At 23.3% G+C, this 14,927-nt stretch overlaps 1 protein-coding gene across 1 annotated transcript; it reads right to left on the bottom strand.

The window, feature by feature from the left end:
• Nucleotides 1-1,903: 1,903 nt before the first annotated feature.
• On the bottom strand, nucleotides 1,904-13,171 carry LOC122504371 (hybrid signal transduction histidine kinase G-like). The gene is made up of 7 exons (XM_043615454.1): nucleotides 13,046-13,171; nucleotides 11,784-12,051; nucleotides 11,267-11,669; nucleotides 9,480-9,827; nucleotides 8,949-9,366; nucleotides 5,805-6,453; nucleotides 1,904-3,610 (listed from the first exon to the last, which is right to left on the bottom strand). The coding sequence occupies exons 3-7, from the start codon at nucleotides 11,591-11,593 to the stop codon at nucleotides 3,550-3,552; spliced, it is 1,803 nt and encodes a 600-aa protein (XP_043471389.1). The 5' UTR covers nucleotides 11,594-11,669; nucleotides 11,784-12,051; nucleotides 13,046-13,171; the 3' UTR covers nucleotides 1,904-3,549.
• Between the last annotated feature and the right edge of the window lie 1,756 nt (nucleotides 13,172-14,927).

Here is a 14,927-nt window from a genome sequence, read left to right as displayed (position 1 = left end):
AATTCAAAATTAAAATGATTAGGTAAAATTAATGAATAAATATATTATATAAATAAAAATTGCTATCAATTTAAAAATTCGAATATATCGAAAATAATGGGAATTAGTTGCATAAATTAAAAATTAAATTAGAGTAAATAAGAGAATAATAAAATAATAATAATATATAGGTAATAATAAATAAAAAAAAATAACGATTATCTCTTGAAAGTGATTAACAGAAAAAAATATTCTATAAACATTTTTCTTAATTTCTCTACATTCTCGAATACATAGGTGTAATAAAATTTTATTTCTGTTTGTATATTTGATAACTAATATAATTAATTTTAATAATTTTTCTATCTTGAAAGTTAAACGAATTAATAATAAAATATAAATATATTTCAATTACTTAAATATTAAGATATATTTATATTTATAGTGAGAATAAAATTTTTTTATTTTTATAAGAAAAAAAAACTTAAGACAGGAATATTTTCTAATTTTCTTTTAAATAATCTTTTTTTAAATTAATTTAATTTCTTGACACTAATTATAATAGAAATATTTTTCCATCATTATCAAATAATTAATTAATAGTAATTTATTCCTAATGGTTATTGTTCCGTAATATAATCGAAATTGTTTAAAATTAGCATATTATTATTGTTAACAATAATTATATTAAAAGCAATAAATAAATTTTATTAAAATTTAATTTAATTTATTAATTAAATTTAATATTAAAATTAAACATAATGACGACGTTAATTTAACTATCAATTTACAAAAAAAAAAAATGATTTCTCAATTTTCTGTCAATTGTGCAGTGTGTTTTTAAATAAAAATCCATTAATTCTGTTATTCAAAAAAAAATATAAATATATATATTAAAAAAATCATAATTTTAAAAAGTGATTTAAAAAAGGGCTTAAAAATGAAATTACAACAAAAAATCAAGCCAAGATGTGCCTTGAAAAAAATTAATAACTAGTGTTTTTTCAATTCTTGTAAAAAAAATCACAACTTTCTACCTCTGAAACCGAATTTAAATATTTATAAATAATAAAGAAGGAGATTATTAAAAAAATGCTTATTCTAAATAAAATAGAAAAAGTGAAAAATTTTTAACGAGTTTTAAGAAAACGAATTTCTAATCTTTACTGAAATAAATAATGAAAAATATATTTTTGAAATAGGAAAATATTGTCGTCAATGGAGATGATTGAAATTCAATCAATTATTTATGAATAGTTATTTATTACTATCTGTTCAGTAATAATTGTTATTGATCGGTTTATTATTTTACGATCAATTTTGTCAATCAATTAATATTAATTAAGAACTAAATGTTAATTACTGATTAATAAGTAAATATTAATTAATGATTAATAATTAATTGTTAATTATTAATTAATAACTATTGATTAATTGTTAATTAATAACTATTGATTAATTATTAATTAATAACTATTGATTAATCCTTAAATAATTAATTACTCGTTGAATATATAATTTTTGATCGTAAAATAATAAACTATCAATATCAATAAACTTGGAATTTTTTTGAATATCAAAATTAAATTCCAACGAATACTGAAATTCTATTTAAAAAAAAATTCAAAAAAGAAAAAATAATAATGTAACACTCATTTTGCACTGAGTGAATCTATAAAAACAACTTGATTTGCTGTGTAAAAACTAATTTAACAGAATTAAAATAAATCCACAGTAATAATAATAAGAAAAAATAAATTATAAAAAAAAATTTATCATGTAATCTGAAAGATTTGTGTTTTGCGTATAAAAATGTAACAAAAGAAACCTGTAAATTTTTTTAGTTTTATTTTTAATTTAAAAATTTTTTTACTCATTAAATTTGTAGTGGACGAGGATTGAAAATAAATGAATTAAAAAAAACTTGCAGTGTTTGCTTTGCCTTTATTTGGTCACTTTTCCATTTTTGTGTACAATTGTTTTATTTTTCTGTTCAGAGATTAATTTCTCCTTGCACTTTTTAATTACATTTGTCACAATTTTTTTTTCTATTTTTTGCGGCATTATTTTGCATCTCACTTTATATAATTTATTTATTTTTTTTTATTTCTTTGACTGGATTCCTTTTAAGGAACAACTTTGTAGTGATTCAATCACTCTTTCACCTTTCGCAAGGTCTGTACTTTTACAAATACATTTTTTTTTACACGTACGGTTTTTTTATTATTATTTTTTTTTTTAATTATTTTGCACGGGATAAAAATGACGAAAAATATTAGTTGTAATTTTAACATTTTTGATTCAGTAGATTAACAAATATTACAATTAAAGTTATACATTATGCATTAACTGTTGATACAACTATTTAGTTTATTATATTCAACTATTAACTACTTTCAGCTATTAATGAATTTTTTTAAAAATATTTGTCTATTGCACTGAATCAAGTGTGAAATTTACAGCTAATTAAACGACAATTTCTCCGTTGATTTTTTTTTCAGGAATTTTTTTTTTCATTCTTTTAAAAAGGGAAGCGTAAAGGTAACCAGGAATTTGGGATTAAAGGGGAATTGTGTTAATTTTCTAAGGAGTTAAAAATATAATAGGGGAAAAAATACAATTACAATAATTCATTAGATATAATTACAGAAAATAACAAGGAAAATAGAATAAAACTTTGAGTGCTTTTTTTTACTCTTGTCAGCGTGGTGCAATACTCGTTAAGATCGTATTTTATATTATTTTTATTAATTTTTTTTTTTAGTTTCAATTTTACGTGGAATCAACAGTTTTCATTTATTTTCTTTTTTTAAATTTATTCGATATTAATTTTTAAAAGTTATTTTAAATTCATTAATATTCTGCGCGTGGTGTTTTGAAAAATTTTCTCACGTAACGAAATTTTTTCGAGTGCCATAACGAAAATTAAAAACAAGCAATTATTTTAGTATATAAAATACGTGTGTAATACGCTATTTCTTTTTTTCTTAACAAGAGCGAATCAAAATTTCTCAGCATTCTTTTTTTTTAATAAAACGGAAAAGGAAAAAAATTCGTCAACAATAATTATTAATAATGAATTAAAACAAAAAAAATTAATCACTCCTACTACTTTTTTTTTCTTTTTTTTTTTTTTGTCGACGATTAAAAACAAAATTCTCGTCGGACCGAGGAATTAGATATACTATAATATTTTTTTTTGTATTCTTTTACTCTTTTTTCTTTCTTTCGACAAACAAGTTAATTGATAAATAAATCTTCTAAATTAAACTGTATAGTTACAAGTTTCGTCGTATCCTCTTAATGTTTTCTTGACTTGCTTTTGTTTTTAATATATAACTGCTTTTTTTTTATTATTTCCTACAGGAGGCAAGGGAGGTAACAATGCCATCTTGGATTCATGCATAACAAATTCCACATGCCAAGAGGACCCCCACACGCCAAATAATTACAGTTTTGCCCATTTTTTTCTTTTTTTTTTGTCTTATATTCTGACAAATACATAGCTAAAACATAACTTGCCGGTCATAACATGCGTTTCACAACAGAATTTTACAACCCGTTTTTCTTTTATAAAGTCAACGGGCGTAAAGCTGTGAGTGGTCGATAGCTAAAACTGCTACTATATCTCCTGTTAAACAAAAAAAATTTATATTTATATTTATAATCTAGAATAATAAATAAAATTTCCAATATTCATTGAAGTAGATACCTTTCTTTAGTAAACTCCGATTATTTTTATATTTCGAATTTAAATTCAGATTTATTCTAAATCAATTAAAAGTTAAACAGGCCTCGGATCAAAAAAAGTCGTTCATTTAATTCAGTTCTGACTTCTGTCACAAAAATTTTATTTTGTATTTTTCTGATCTTTCACTGATTTATAAATTTAATTATTCAAAACTTGAATAATTTCGTTAAATAAATATTTAAATACTTCTTGTTTATTTTTAAATGGGAATGGAATTTTAAAAATTTCTATTTAAAACCTTCGGAAACTTAATATTTTCTAAAAATTAAGAATTCTCTTAAAACTCAATTATTTTCTACAATTTTTTAATCAAACTTCTTCTCAAAATCAATTATTTTCAATAATTTTCCGAAAATTCTTAGAGAATTCAATTATTTAAATACAAAAATTCAGTTTTTTATAATAATTATAACTGACCATGTTTTTTAAGTTATTAATTAATTTTCAAAAAATTATAATAAAGAAATTCTTAAAATTAATTTTTTTTAAATATTTTAAAAATTCAATTAAAAAATATTTTAATTTTTGAAGAATTTTAATTACCTATCAATATAAATGTGATTTCTCAAAAATTTTAACAAATCTAAAAAAGTAAATTTAAAAAAATTTTAATTTACTTTGTTCAAAGTTAATTGAATCTTAAAAAATTAAGATAAAAAAATTACAAGAATAAATTTTTTTTTTAATATTGTAATGTAATTTTTCAAAAAGAATTGAATTTCTTAAAAGAATTTTCGTGTAATTTTAAAAAAACTAATTTTTTGAAGAATTTTGATTAAAATTTTTAAACATGATTATAACAATCATGTTTAAAAATTTTAATCAAAATTCTTCAAAAAATTAGTAATATTTTTTATTTAATGTTTTTATTTTATTTAATGTTATTATTTTTTGTATGTATTTGAATTTTTGGAAATTTGTATTTGAAAATATTGAAAATAATTGAATTTTAAAAAATTAGAATGCAAAAATTCTAAGAATTATTTTTTTCAAAAATATTTTAATAGAAATTTTTAGAAGCTAATTTTCATTAATTACCTGCCATTTTTAAATTTACACTTAAAGATTTTTTATTAAAATTTTTGAGAATTTTTTTTAATTAATTTACAATTAAAATTCTTCAAAAGTTGATTTTCAAAATTTTTAAAAAACACTGAAAGAAATCAATTATATTCAATTAAATTTTACAAAATTTCAATTATTGAAACTCTTTTTCATTATAAATTTTGAAAATTTAATTAGAAAAATTATTAAAAAATAATTTTTTAAGATTTGTCTATAATTATTTTTCACACTATATAAAAATCCAAGTAAGTTGCATTTTATACTAAAAATTTTTGCAATATTTGGAAGAAAAGTCGAAAAAGTCGTAATTGTTTATTTTATCTATTAATTCACTATTAATTTTCTACACAATTTTCAATTTTTCTTTTGACTTTCTAATTTTATTTTCCTATCAATTAAAATACGAAAAAAACATTTGTTTCTCTCTTTAAATAAATTTTCTTCATTTATTGATAATTTTTTTTACATCACGATTATTGCAAAATAAATAACATTGAGAACAAAAACGTAAGCAAATATACGTGACAAATCTTCAATATATGAAAATTATTCAACATTTTTATGAGTTTCAAGAAATTGTAAATATTTCAACTTTAAAAAATTTATAAATATTTCATTTTTAGTCATAAAATTTCTTTCTCGAGATTATGAAATACTGATTTTTTTCTCACGAAACGTAGATACTTCAATGTTTACTCAATTTTTCTTTCAAGGAAGTTTAAATAAAAATTAAAAAATAAAAATAATACATTAAAAAGGAAATGATAATTTAAATTATTTGATTTTTTAATATATCGCCTATTTTTATTTCAGGAAACAATATTCTTTTAATTTAGAAACAAATTTTAGGAACTAAAATTAAAGAGTACGATTTAAATAAAATATTTGATAGAAATTGAATTAAAAATTTAAATTATAGAATTAAAAATTTTATTTATAGAATAAAAATTAGATTTATGGAATAAAAATTTGACTAATTCAAAGAATGGAAAAATCGTGAATGAAATACCTTTTTCTCTCATTGTGCAAGAGCAAATTAGATTGAGCCCATCCCAATTGTTCCAAAAAGAAACAATCCTTCTCAGTATCATCAATCTCTTGTTTTGCAGTTTCTTCAACGTCGGACGATGAATAATAAACTCGATCTTGTTCCGACAGGATTCTGCGTTTGACCGGCGATCTAATGGGTTCCGTTTGAATTGATTTGTCGCACTGTCTCACACGAAATTTCAATGTGAGATTCGTCGACACTGACGTTGCCGTTGATGAGACAGCAGCAGTATCGCCCTCGCGATATTCCATGTAAGGACTTTCGCCACCAGGGAGATAGAGTAAATTGCCCGAATCACTGCGTCGATATGCGACACGTTCAAGAGCATCATTCACAGGAAACGTTGTGCCGTCTGCCCAATGGCCATCGTCACGAATTGGACGAAAATGAGTGCGTGCCGATGTCAATAAATCTTCATCGGGCTCCTGAATGCTATTCACCTTTTGAGCGAAACGTGCTTCTTTTCCAATTGTCTCATTATTCTTCGATGGTAAAATTGTATTTTCATTCTTCTCAGGACTTTGATTTGCATTTGTTACAATATCCTTGTCCATACTTCGCCAGCACCATGAGCCATCCAATGTCTCTGACCAAGTGACGTTATAATCTGCAAATTTCCCAAAAAGAAATTTATTTTTAAAAAAACGATGTACAATTGTAATTAATAAACAATTTATGTTCTCATTTACAGAGTTGACACAAAAATTTAATTTTGTCTTTTCCTGACTTTTCCCTGATTTCAAGACAAAATTTTGACTTTTTCTCTGACCCTACACTGAAAAAAAAATTTGACAGAATGTGCTTTATAATCAGGCAACTTTTGCCTACAAACAAACACGCAAAGCAATTGTTTCTTTAAAAAAAGCAATTTTTGCCTTTTTTAAAGGCAAAAATTGCCTTTAATATTTAATATTTAATTCGATACTCAAAAAAATGTTTTATTACATTTATTTAATATTTTTAATATTTAATATTTAATTTGATACTCAAAAAAATGTTTTACTACATTTATTTACGAGTTTCTTTAATTGTAAAATTATTCGAAAACATCAATAACTTCTTTTTTAAATAAATATTTAATCATTATTTTTCCGTAGGAATTAAAATTTTTCAAAACATTCAAATTTAAATCTTTTTGAAATTCAACAACTTATAAGAATATATTATTATTATAAAACAATAAGATATCGATTACTCCGAGTCTTCGACTCGGAGTGATCGCTTTCTTCATGTTTTATAATAATTAAAGAAGACCGAGTTATAAAATCATTATTTTACATTATAATGAGATCGTTACTCTAACTTCTTCAAAATTATTTTCATCATTTCAATACAATTATTATTTTTCAGAATTTTAACTAAAATTCTTCTTTAAATAAATTATTTTTAATAACTTTTTAAAAAAGTTCTTTGAGAATTTTCAAATCCATTTGTTTATAATTCAATTTTACTAACTTTCAATTATTCGGAAATTCCTCAATTAAATATATATTAGAAAAATTAAAACTTCAAGTAATTTAAAAAAAATTCAATTATACTTTTTCAAAAAAATTAATTCTACAGAATTTTTAGCTAAAAGTATGAAAAAAATTCAATTTTCCAAAGATTTTTATTTGAAACCTTTCCAAAATTCAATTATTTCTAAAAAAAAAAATTGCGCTATAATGCTCTTAATATTCAATTATTATTTAAAATTTTAACTGAAATTTATTTTTATTTCAATATTTATTAGAAAATTCTACGAGAATTCAAATATTTAAATAAAAAAATAAATAATTTATTGAATAATTGAAGGTTTCTTAAACATAAATTCTCATGAAGAATTTTATTAAATTAAATTGATAAAAATTGATTAAAAATAAAATCATTTAAATTTTCAAATAAATAAATTCTTTCGACGAATTTTAATAAAATTTTTAAGAATAATTACATTTTTCAAGGAATTCGAATAAAATTCTATTCAAAATAATTGAAATTCTGTGATGAGTTTTATTATTTATGAAAATAATTGAATTCTTAAAAAAATTTCATTATTTATGAAAATAATTGAATCCCTGTAAAAAAATTTTATATATGAAAATAATTGAATTATTGCGAGGAAATTGATAAAAAATTTGTTAATTGAATTCCTATCAATTAAACATTAAATGTTTGCGAAGAATTATATTAAGTTTTTTTAAATAATAATTGAATTCTTTGGAAAACTTTAATAAAATAGTAGGTAGATATTTAAAATCATTGAATTGAGGAAAATTTTTGAAAATAAATGGAATTTTACCAAGAAATTTTATTAAAATTTTTGAAAATAATTGAATTTTGTAGAAGTATTTTTTTTCAATTCTCTGAATATATTTTTATTCTTTCGAGAAACTTTATAAAAAAAATAAAAAATAATTGAATTGGTTTGAAGAAATTTAGAAAAAATTGGTAAGTAATTGAATTCTTGTGAAACTTTTATTAAAATAATGTTTAAATAATAGAATTCTTTTGAAAAATTTTATTAAAATAGATGTTAAGAATAATTAAAATGAGGGAAATTTTTGAAAATAGTTAAAATTTTACAAAGAATTTTATTAAAATTTTTGAAAATAATTGAATTTTAGAGAAAAATTTTATTATTTCTAAAGATAATTGAAATGTGGACGAGAATTTTTTTTAAATTGTTAAACATAATTGAATTTCTACGAAGAATTTTATTTCTTTTAAAAATAATTTAATTTCTGCAATTGTGATTAAAAAACAAAAATTACAGAATGTTTTTGTTCCAAAAGAAACTAAAAATTTTTTAACCAAATAATATTATTGACAAATCAACATTATGAACATTTTTACTTGTATTTTATAAAAATCTTTTAAAACTCTTAATTTGATTTTGAATTAAAAATTGTGATTGATTAATCGAAAAACTATAGAATTTCGAAAGGAAAATATTCTGAGAAAATTGAAATGTATAATTTCGATATTTCAAGCAAATTGTAGTAAAATAAGTGTAATTAATATAATATTATATATTGTAGTTAAAAAGTAGTAGTAATATATATAGTTAATAAACAAAAACATATATTGTAAATGAAAAAAAATCGTCGATTAAGAACAACTCACTTGTATTATTTTTGTTAGCGGTTTCATCAGAACAATCCTTAGTGCCAACTAAATCAAGGTCCCAGGGTATAAGCGGTGAGTCGTCAACGATTGATTCCTGAAATGGTGTGTCCACCACGTGTTCGCTGCTTGAAGTTGAAACAGTAAACGATGTATCATTGCCGTCTGTTGGCCAAAGTGGCTTCGACGGAATGGAGAGAGAAGGTGCTGCCCAGATAGAATCAGTGTCTTGTTTATTGCCAGACGCCGTGTCCCAAAGAGCCTCCAAAGACTCGTCAAACTTTGCCGTCAATTGCGCCAATCGAAGTTTATCCAATTCAATTTCCTGCTCCTTCTCATTCTCCCTATCGCGTTCACGCTCCATCAATTTTACAAATCCAAAACCTTCCTTCTCGTCCTCATGCTGCGATTCAATTGTCTATAATAGTGATAAGAACATTTTTTTGTTACTTCTCTTCTCATTTTCATAATATACAGATTTGATGAAAAAGAATGTTAGAATTAAATTTATAATTTAAAAAATTAGCTTACAATGGACATTTTAGTTTTCTTTTGACGGTTTTTGTTGTTCTTGTTGCCAATTCCATTTCTGTTGTTATTATTATTGTTGTTGTTGTTGTTATTATTATTGATGTTGTTGACAATATTTGGGCCTAAATTCTTGTCCTTTCGGTGCTGAAATTTTTTCGGTGTAGCTGGTTGCAAGGCTGGAAATGCTGCATAATATCGTAGAGCTCTGTCCTGTGGTGTGAGAGTTTCCAATGCTGGTTTCGTTGCGACATCCTTCTCAAGATTCTCCTCGTCTGTTTTTGAAGCGCCTCCTTCTAAATCGCGTAATTTTGCGCACAATTCATCGACTAACGTCTCCACACCACATTTCTGAAAAAAAACCAATTCAATCAATCTTTTTTCATTTCAATATTCAATTTACGGAATTTTTTCAGGGTTGCCACGAAAATTTAATTTTGTTTTTCCCTGCCTTTCCCTGATTTCCAGACTTTTTCCTGACTGATTTTGACTTTTTTTCCTGACCCTGAAGAATATTCTGATTCACTCCAAAAATTGTTAGATACTCAAAAAAAAAAAAATGTTCTATTCCATTTATTTTCGAATTTCTTTAATTGTAAAATTATTCGAAAACATTAATTACTTCTTTTATAAATAAATCGATATCTTCATGTTTTATAATAAATTTAAGATGAGAAAATAATTAATGAATTCTTACAATTATTGAAAATAATTGATTTCTTGCGAAGAACTTTATTTCAATTTTTTTAAATAATTAAATTCTTAAAAGAAGAATTGTATTAAAAATAATTGAATTGTATAGGAAAATTTTATTAGAATTGCAATTTTATTAACTAAATCTTGTAAAGAATTTTGTCAACATTTTTTTAAATAATAGCAGATGATAGAATTTTTTAAAAAATTCTATTTAAATTTTTCGAAATAATTGAATCTCTCAGAACTATTTTTTTTCAATTCTCTGAATATATTTGAATTCTTTGGAGAAATTTCATTAAAAATTAAAAATAATTGAATTGGTGCAAAGAAATTTATAAAAAATTAATAAGAAATATTAAATTCCTGAGAAATTTTTATTTAAATTTTGTTTAAATAATAGAATTCTTTTGGAAAATTTTATTAAAATAGATGTTAAAAATAATTGAAATTTTGACAAGAATTTTATTGAATTTTTTGAAAATAATTGAATTCTGGAGAAGAATTTTATTCAATTTGTAAAGATAATTGAAATATTGACGAGAATTTTTTTTTAAACTTTTGAACACAATTGAATTTATGCAACGAAGTTTATTACTTCTGAAAATAATTAAATTTCTGGAATCAGTTGTTCTTAAAAATTCAAATTGATACTTTTGAATTTCATCTTTTTATAAATATTGTAAACGCAACTATTTTGAAATCCAATTAATTTTGAAATTTTTAAGTAAAATTATTCATTAAATAATTTATAAATAGTAATTTTATGATAGTTCTTCAAGAATTAAGTTTATTTAATATATAATTAAGTTATTTAAATAGAAATTATTGTCATAGAAATAGAAAAAAATTGAAGGTTTTGTATTATAATTCTTGTCAATTTCATAGTTTATGAGGCAAACAAAAAAAACTCAAAAATTCAGAATTTTCTTATAAATTCTAAAAATTTAATTTTTTCCAGTACTTTTAATCAAAATCCCTGACCATTTCTAATTTCCCTGTCTTCACTGACCTGTGGCAATCCTGTTTTTTTTAAATACAGTGGGAGAAAATAAATGGGAGTAACTTGATTTTTTTTTTTTTTTTTTTTTTGGTACCTGATCAGCGGCACTTGCGAGGCATTGAACGACAGCACGTTTTTTCTCTTTATCTTCTTGTAGCGGTAGTCTTGTTTTGGGACGTGCACGGGAACGACGTCCTTTACCTTTACCAGTAACGACAACTTCTCCCGGAGGAGTGAGGGCCGAGTCGGGGTGGCGCAAAAAGCTGAGTATAAAACGCGAGTACGCCACTGGGTCTATTCCCAATTCGTCCAAGCGTGTGTCCAGCCACTGGCGCAACTCCTCCTCGGCCATGGTACCAAAGACCCCACCTCCTCCAGGGGACGCCGCTATCCCGACCAAATGCAGCCCTGGATTCCTCATTCCCTCTTCGGGAGTTTCCTCCAGGTTCTTTTTACTCCCTCGATCTTCGCTACTTCCGGGGTGATCATCCTCTCTTCTACAAAAAACAAAATAAACTCAATTTCTCCCAAAAACGTTTCTTTTCTTCTAACTTCTTTCTTTCTTTTAATTTCTCTTATAATTAGAATTATAATTGTAGAATAAAAATTACCAATTTGTTTGATTGAAATTTCTTGTTCCTGGGAATTCGATTTCTTGAGTGTGACAAATCCAACGCTACCGACTTATGTTGCTACGAATATTTTTTTGTTATTGTTGTTTATTATGAGTGTAACAGTATTATTTTAGTTTATTATTTGGTTCCTTTATCGTAGAATTAGATGTCGGGTTCAGGTGCGCTATTGGTGGAGGTGTCGTCGTTGCGAGGATGACAGGCCTTACAGTGGGATAAACAATATTGCCTCCTTCCCATTTTGACTCTGTTGACCAAATACAAAATTTTATTACGTAAACTTCCATTACATTTCAAAACAAAAAAAAAGAATTATTAATTTTGTATACGTCATTCATACACATCGTTTATAGACCAAAGTACAAAATAAAAAATTATAAATCTCTAAAAATTAAAAATAAAATTTTAAAAAATTTTCAAATCACGTAACATAAAAAAACAAACAATTTTTTTCAAATTAATGCGACCTGCATTTTTGTTTGAAACAATATTTAATAAAAATTCTCGCAAAAGTAAAACCAGTAAAACACTTGTCACGCTTTCAATTCCAATTTATTGTCATTGTTAATTTCCAAATAATCGATAAATTAAACGCCTGACAAAAGAAAATTGGAGAACAAACTTTTTTTACACAATCTTCGCCTACTTGTATTAAATCTTACAAAATAGAAACTTTCTACCTAAATTTAAACATTCTATATATTTATACATATACGTCAAAATAAATAAAAATAAACAATAAATCAAAAAAAAGTAAATAAAATTTCGATTTTGCAAATAAAATAGAAAAAGAAAAATTAGAACAAAATAGATATATAGAGCGAGTAGTAGGAATTTTAAAGTTATCGTGTCACTTGCATGACTCTTACGTCAACAATCCTACTCATTATTGACTGTTTTAGGACATGTCGAAAAAACATGATGAAAACAAGAGAATATGTCAACTATTAAGTTGTGGGAATAATAAAAAAGTGTGTCGATTATGTTTGTTGCATTGACAGAGAAAGATACTTGAACTCGACAGCTGCATAATGCAAATAACCTTGCTGATTGCGTTGTTTCCCCTGAGTCATATATAGAATCTATATAGCAAAACCCAACGACAACTGAACGCGTGTGACGTTGTTAGAAAATATTGAAATTTATTTAACTTTACGTAACACTATTGATTCACTGTGAAAATTCACTTTAATATCAATGACATTGTCAAAAATGAGGGAAATTTTTCTTAATTCAAATACCTGCATATCCCGAGAGATGATTTTTCACCCCGGCCTTCTCTTCACACCTTACTCGATGAAAAACATGGCGGGCCACTCAGGGCCACTGAAATTGGCTTCAACTCCACTTCCACACAATTTTTTTTACCAGGACCGTAACAATCATTACTCTAAATTTCTTTAAATTCATTTCATCCATTTCTTTAAATTATATCGTTTTTTAAATTCATTACACTCTAAATAAATAATCTTTTTTCTACTTAATCGATATATGTTGAAAAAATTAATATTCATTATGATAAAGAAAATTCTATTTTTTAGGTTATGACAGTTTAGCAGAGATAGTTAGAGGTTAGAAACAATTGTCAAAAAAATGGTTAAATTCAACTATTGTTTAAGTTCCAATAAAAAACCATATTTTCTTCACTATCGAGATTATTTCACACATTTACCAAAGGATAGTAAAAATTTAAGAAATTTTTTATTATAAACCCCTTCTCTTATGTCGTTCCTGGATTACGTGTAATTGACGCAAGCGCACTGTTTTACCGCGCACGCGCTTTTTTATTTTACCTTTTTTGTTGAAAAATTGTTTACTTTGTTTAAACTAATTTACATTATTCTAGAAAGCTGTAAATCATAATTATATCATTCTCGTGTCACTTAATTGAGTTGTTATCATTCGAAACGAATAAAATTGATTTTTTAATGTTATAATTTAGTAATCAATTGACTCAAATAGTCAAGTTCCGCCCGCGAAAATTTTTTTAAATCTATTTTTAGTAATTTTGTAAAAACAAAATAAAAATTCAAAAAATAAATTGGTGTCTGTTGTAAAACACAAAATACAAGAACATTAAATTAATATTTGTTTATTACTTTGTTTTAATGCTTATTATTATAATTATGTAAATAAGTCTCATGAAAGTAAAACTAATATATTTACAGTTTTATAATGTCCGATATAATATAGATATCGACTGACTGAAAATAATGATTTTTAAATGCATTTTCCGCTTAGAAAAAGAAATTGAAAATATAATTGCAAATTTTTAAATGAAAATATAAATGTTGTAGGCTTTTTTTTGTAATCTAAATCGAAATCGATTTTTACAATTTTCATTTTACCAAAAAAGTAAAAATTTGTTTTCTATGAAACCTACGACTTTCTAAAATGATACATAATTGACATTATACATTTTTTTTATGATAAGAAATTTGTGCACTTTAACAAAAATCTTAATTTTTAATTTTCTTTTTCAAACCTTGAAATTGATTTATTCTTTATGACAATAAGCATTCTTGCGAGTCGCACTACTGAATTAAAAAAATTTATTTTATTTCTTTTTTGAAAATATTTTTACTAATATTAATTAGCACTTTTCAGTGTTTAATAATTAGTGAATAATTATTATTCGAATATAATGACAATAATTAATATTAATAGTAATTAAAGTACCTAATTTATTAATTAATTATAAATTAATTATTATACTTATTGATTAATAATAAATTAATTGTACTTATTAATTAACAATAAATTAATTATACTTATTGATTAAATATAAATTAATTATACTTATCAATTAATAATAAATTAATTATATTTATTAATTAATAATAAATTAATTTTAATTATTAATTAACAGTAAATTAATTGTATTTATTAATTAACAGAAAATTAATTGTATTTATTAATTCATAATAAAATAATTATGCTTATTAATTAATAATAAGTCAATTATACTTATTGATTAACAATAAATTAAATATACTTATTAATTAACGATAAATTAACTTATATTTCAATTTATTATTAACCGTTGTAATTAATAATACATTTATTATTATTATCAATTAATTAATAAAATTTCACTACTAATTACTACATTTACAAGTGACA

Source organism: Leptopilina heterotoma, unplaced genomic scaffold, assembly GCF_015476425.1.
Source record: "Leptopilina heterotoma isolate Lh14 unplaced genomic scaffold, ASM1547642v1 Lhet_292, whole genome shotgun sequence".
Classification (NCBI taxonomy): Eukaryota; Metazoa; Arthropoda; class Insecta; order Hymenoptera; family Figitidae; genus Leptopilina; species Leptopilina heterotoma.
The sequence above is the reverse complement of the archived record's forward strand: the minus strand, read 5'-3'. Positions and strand labels throughout refer to the sequence as shown.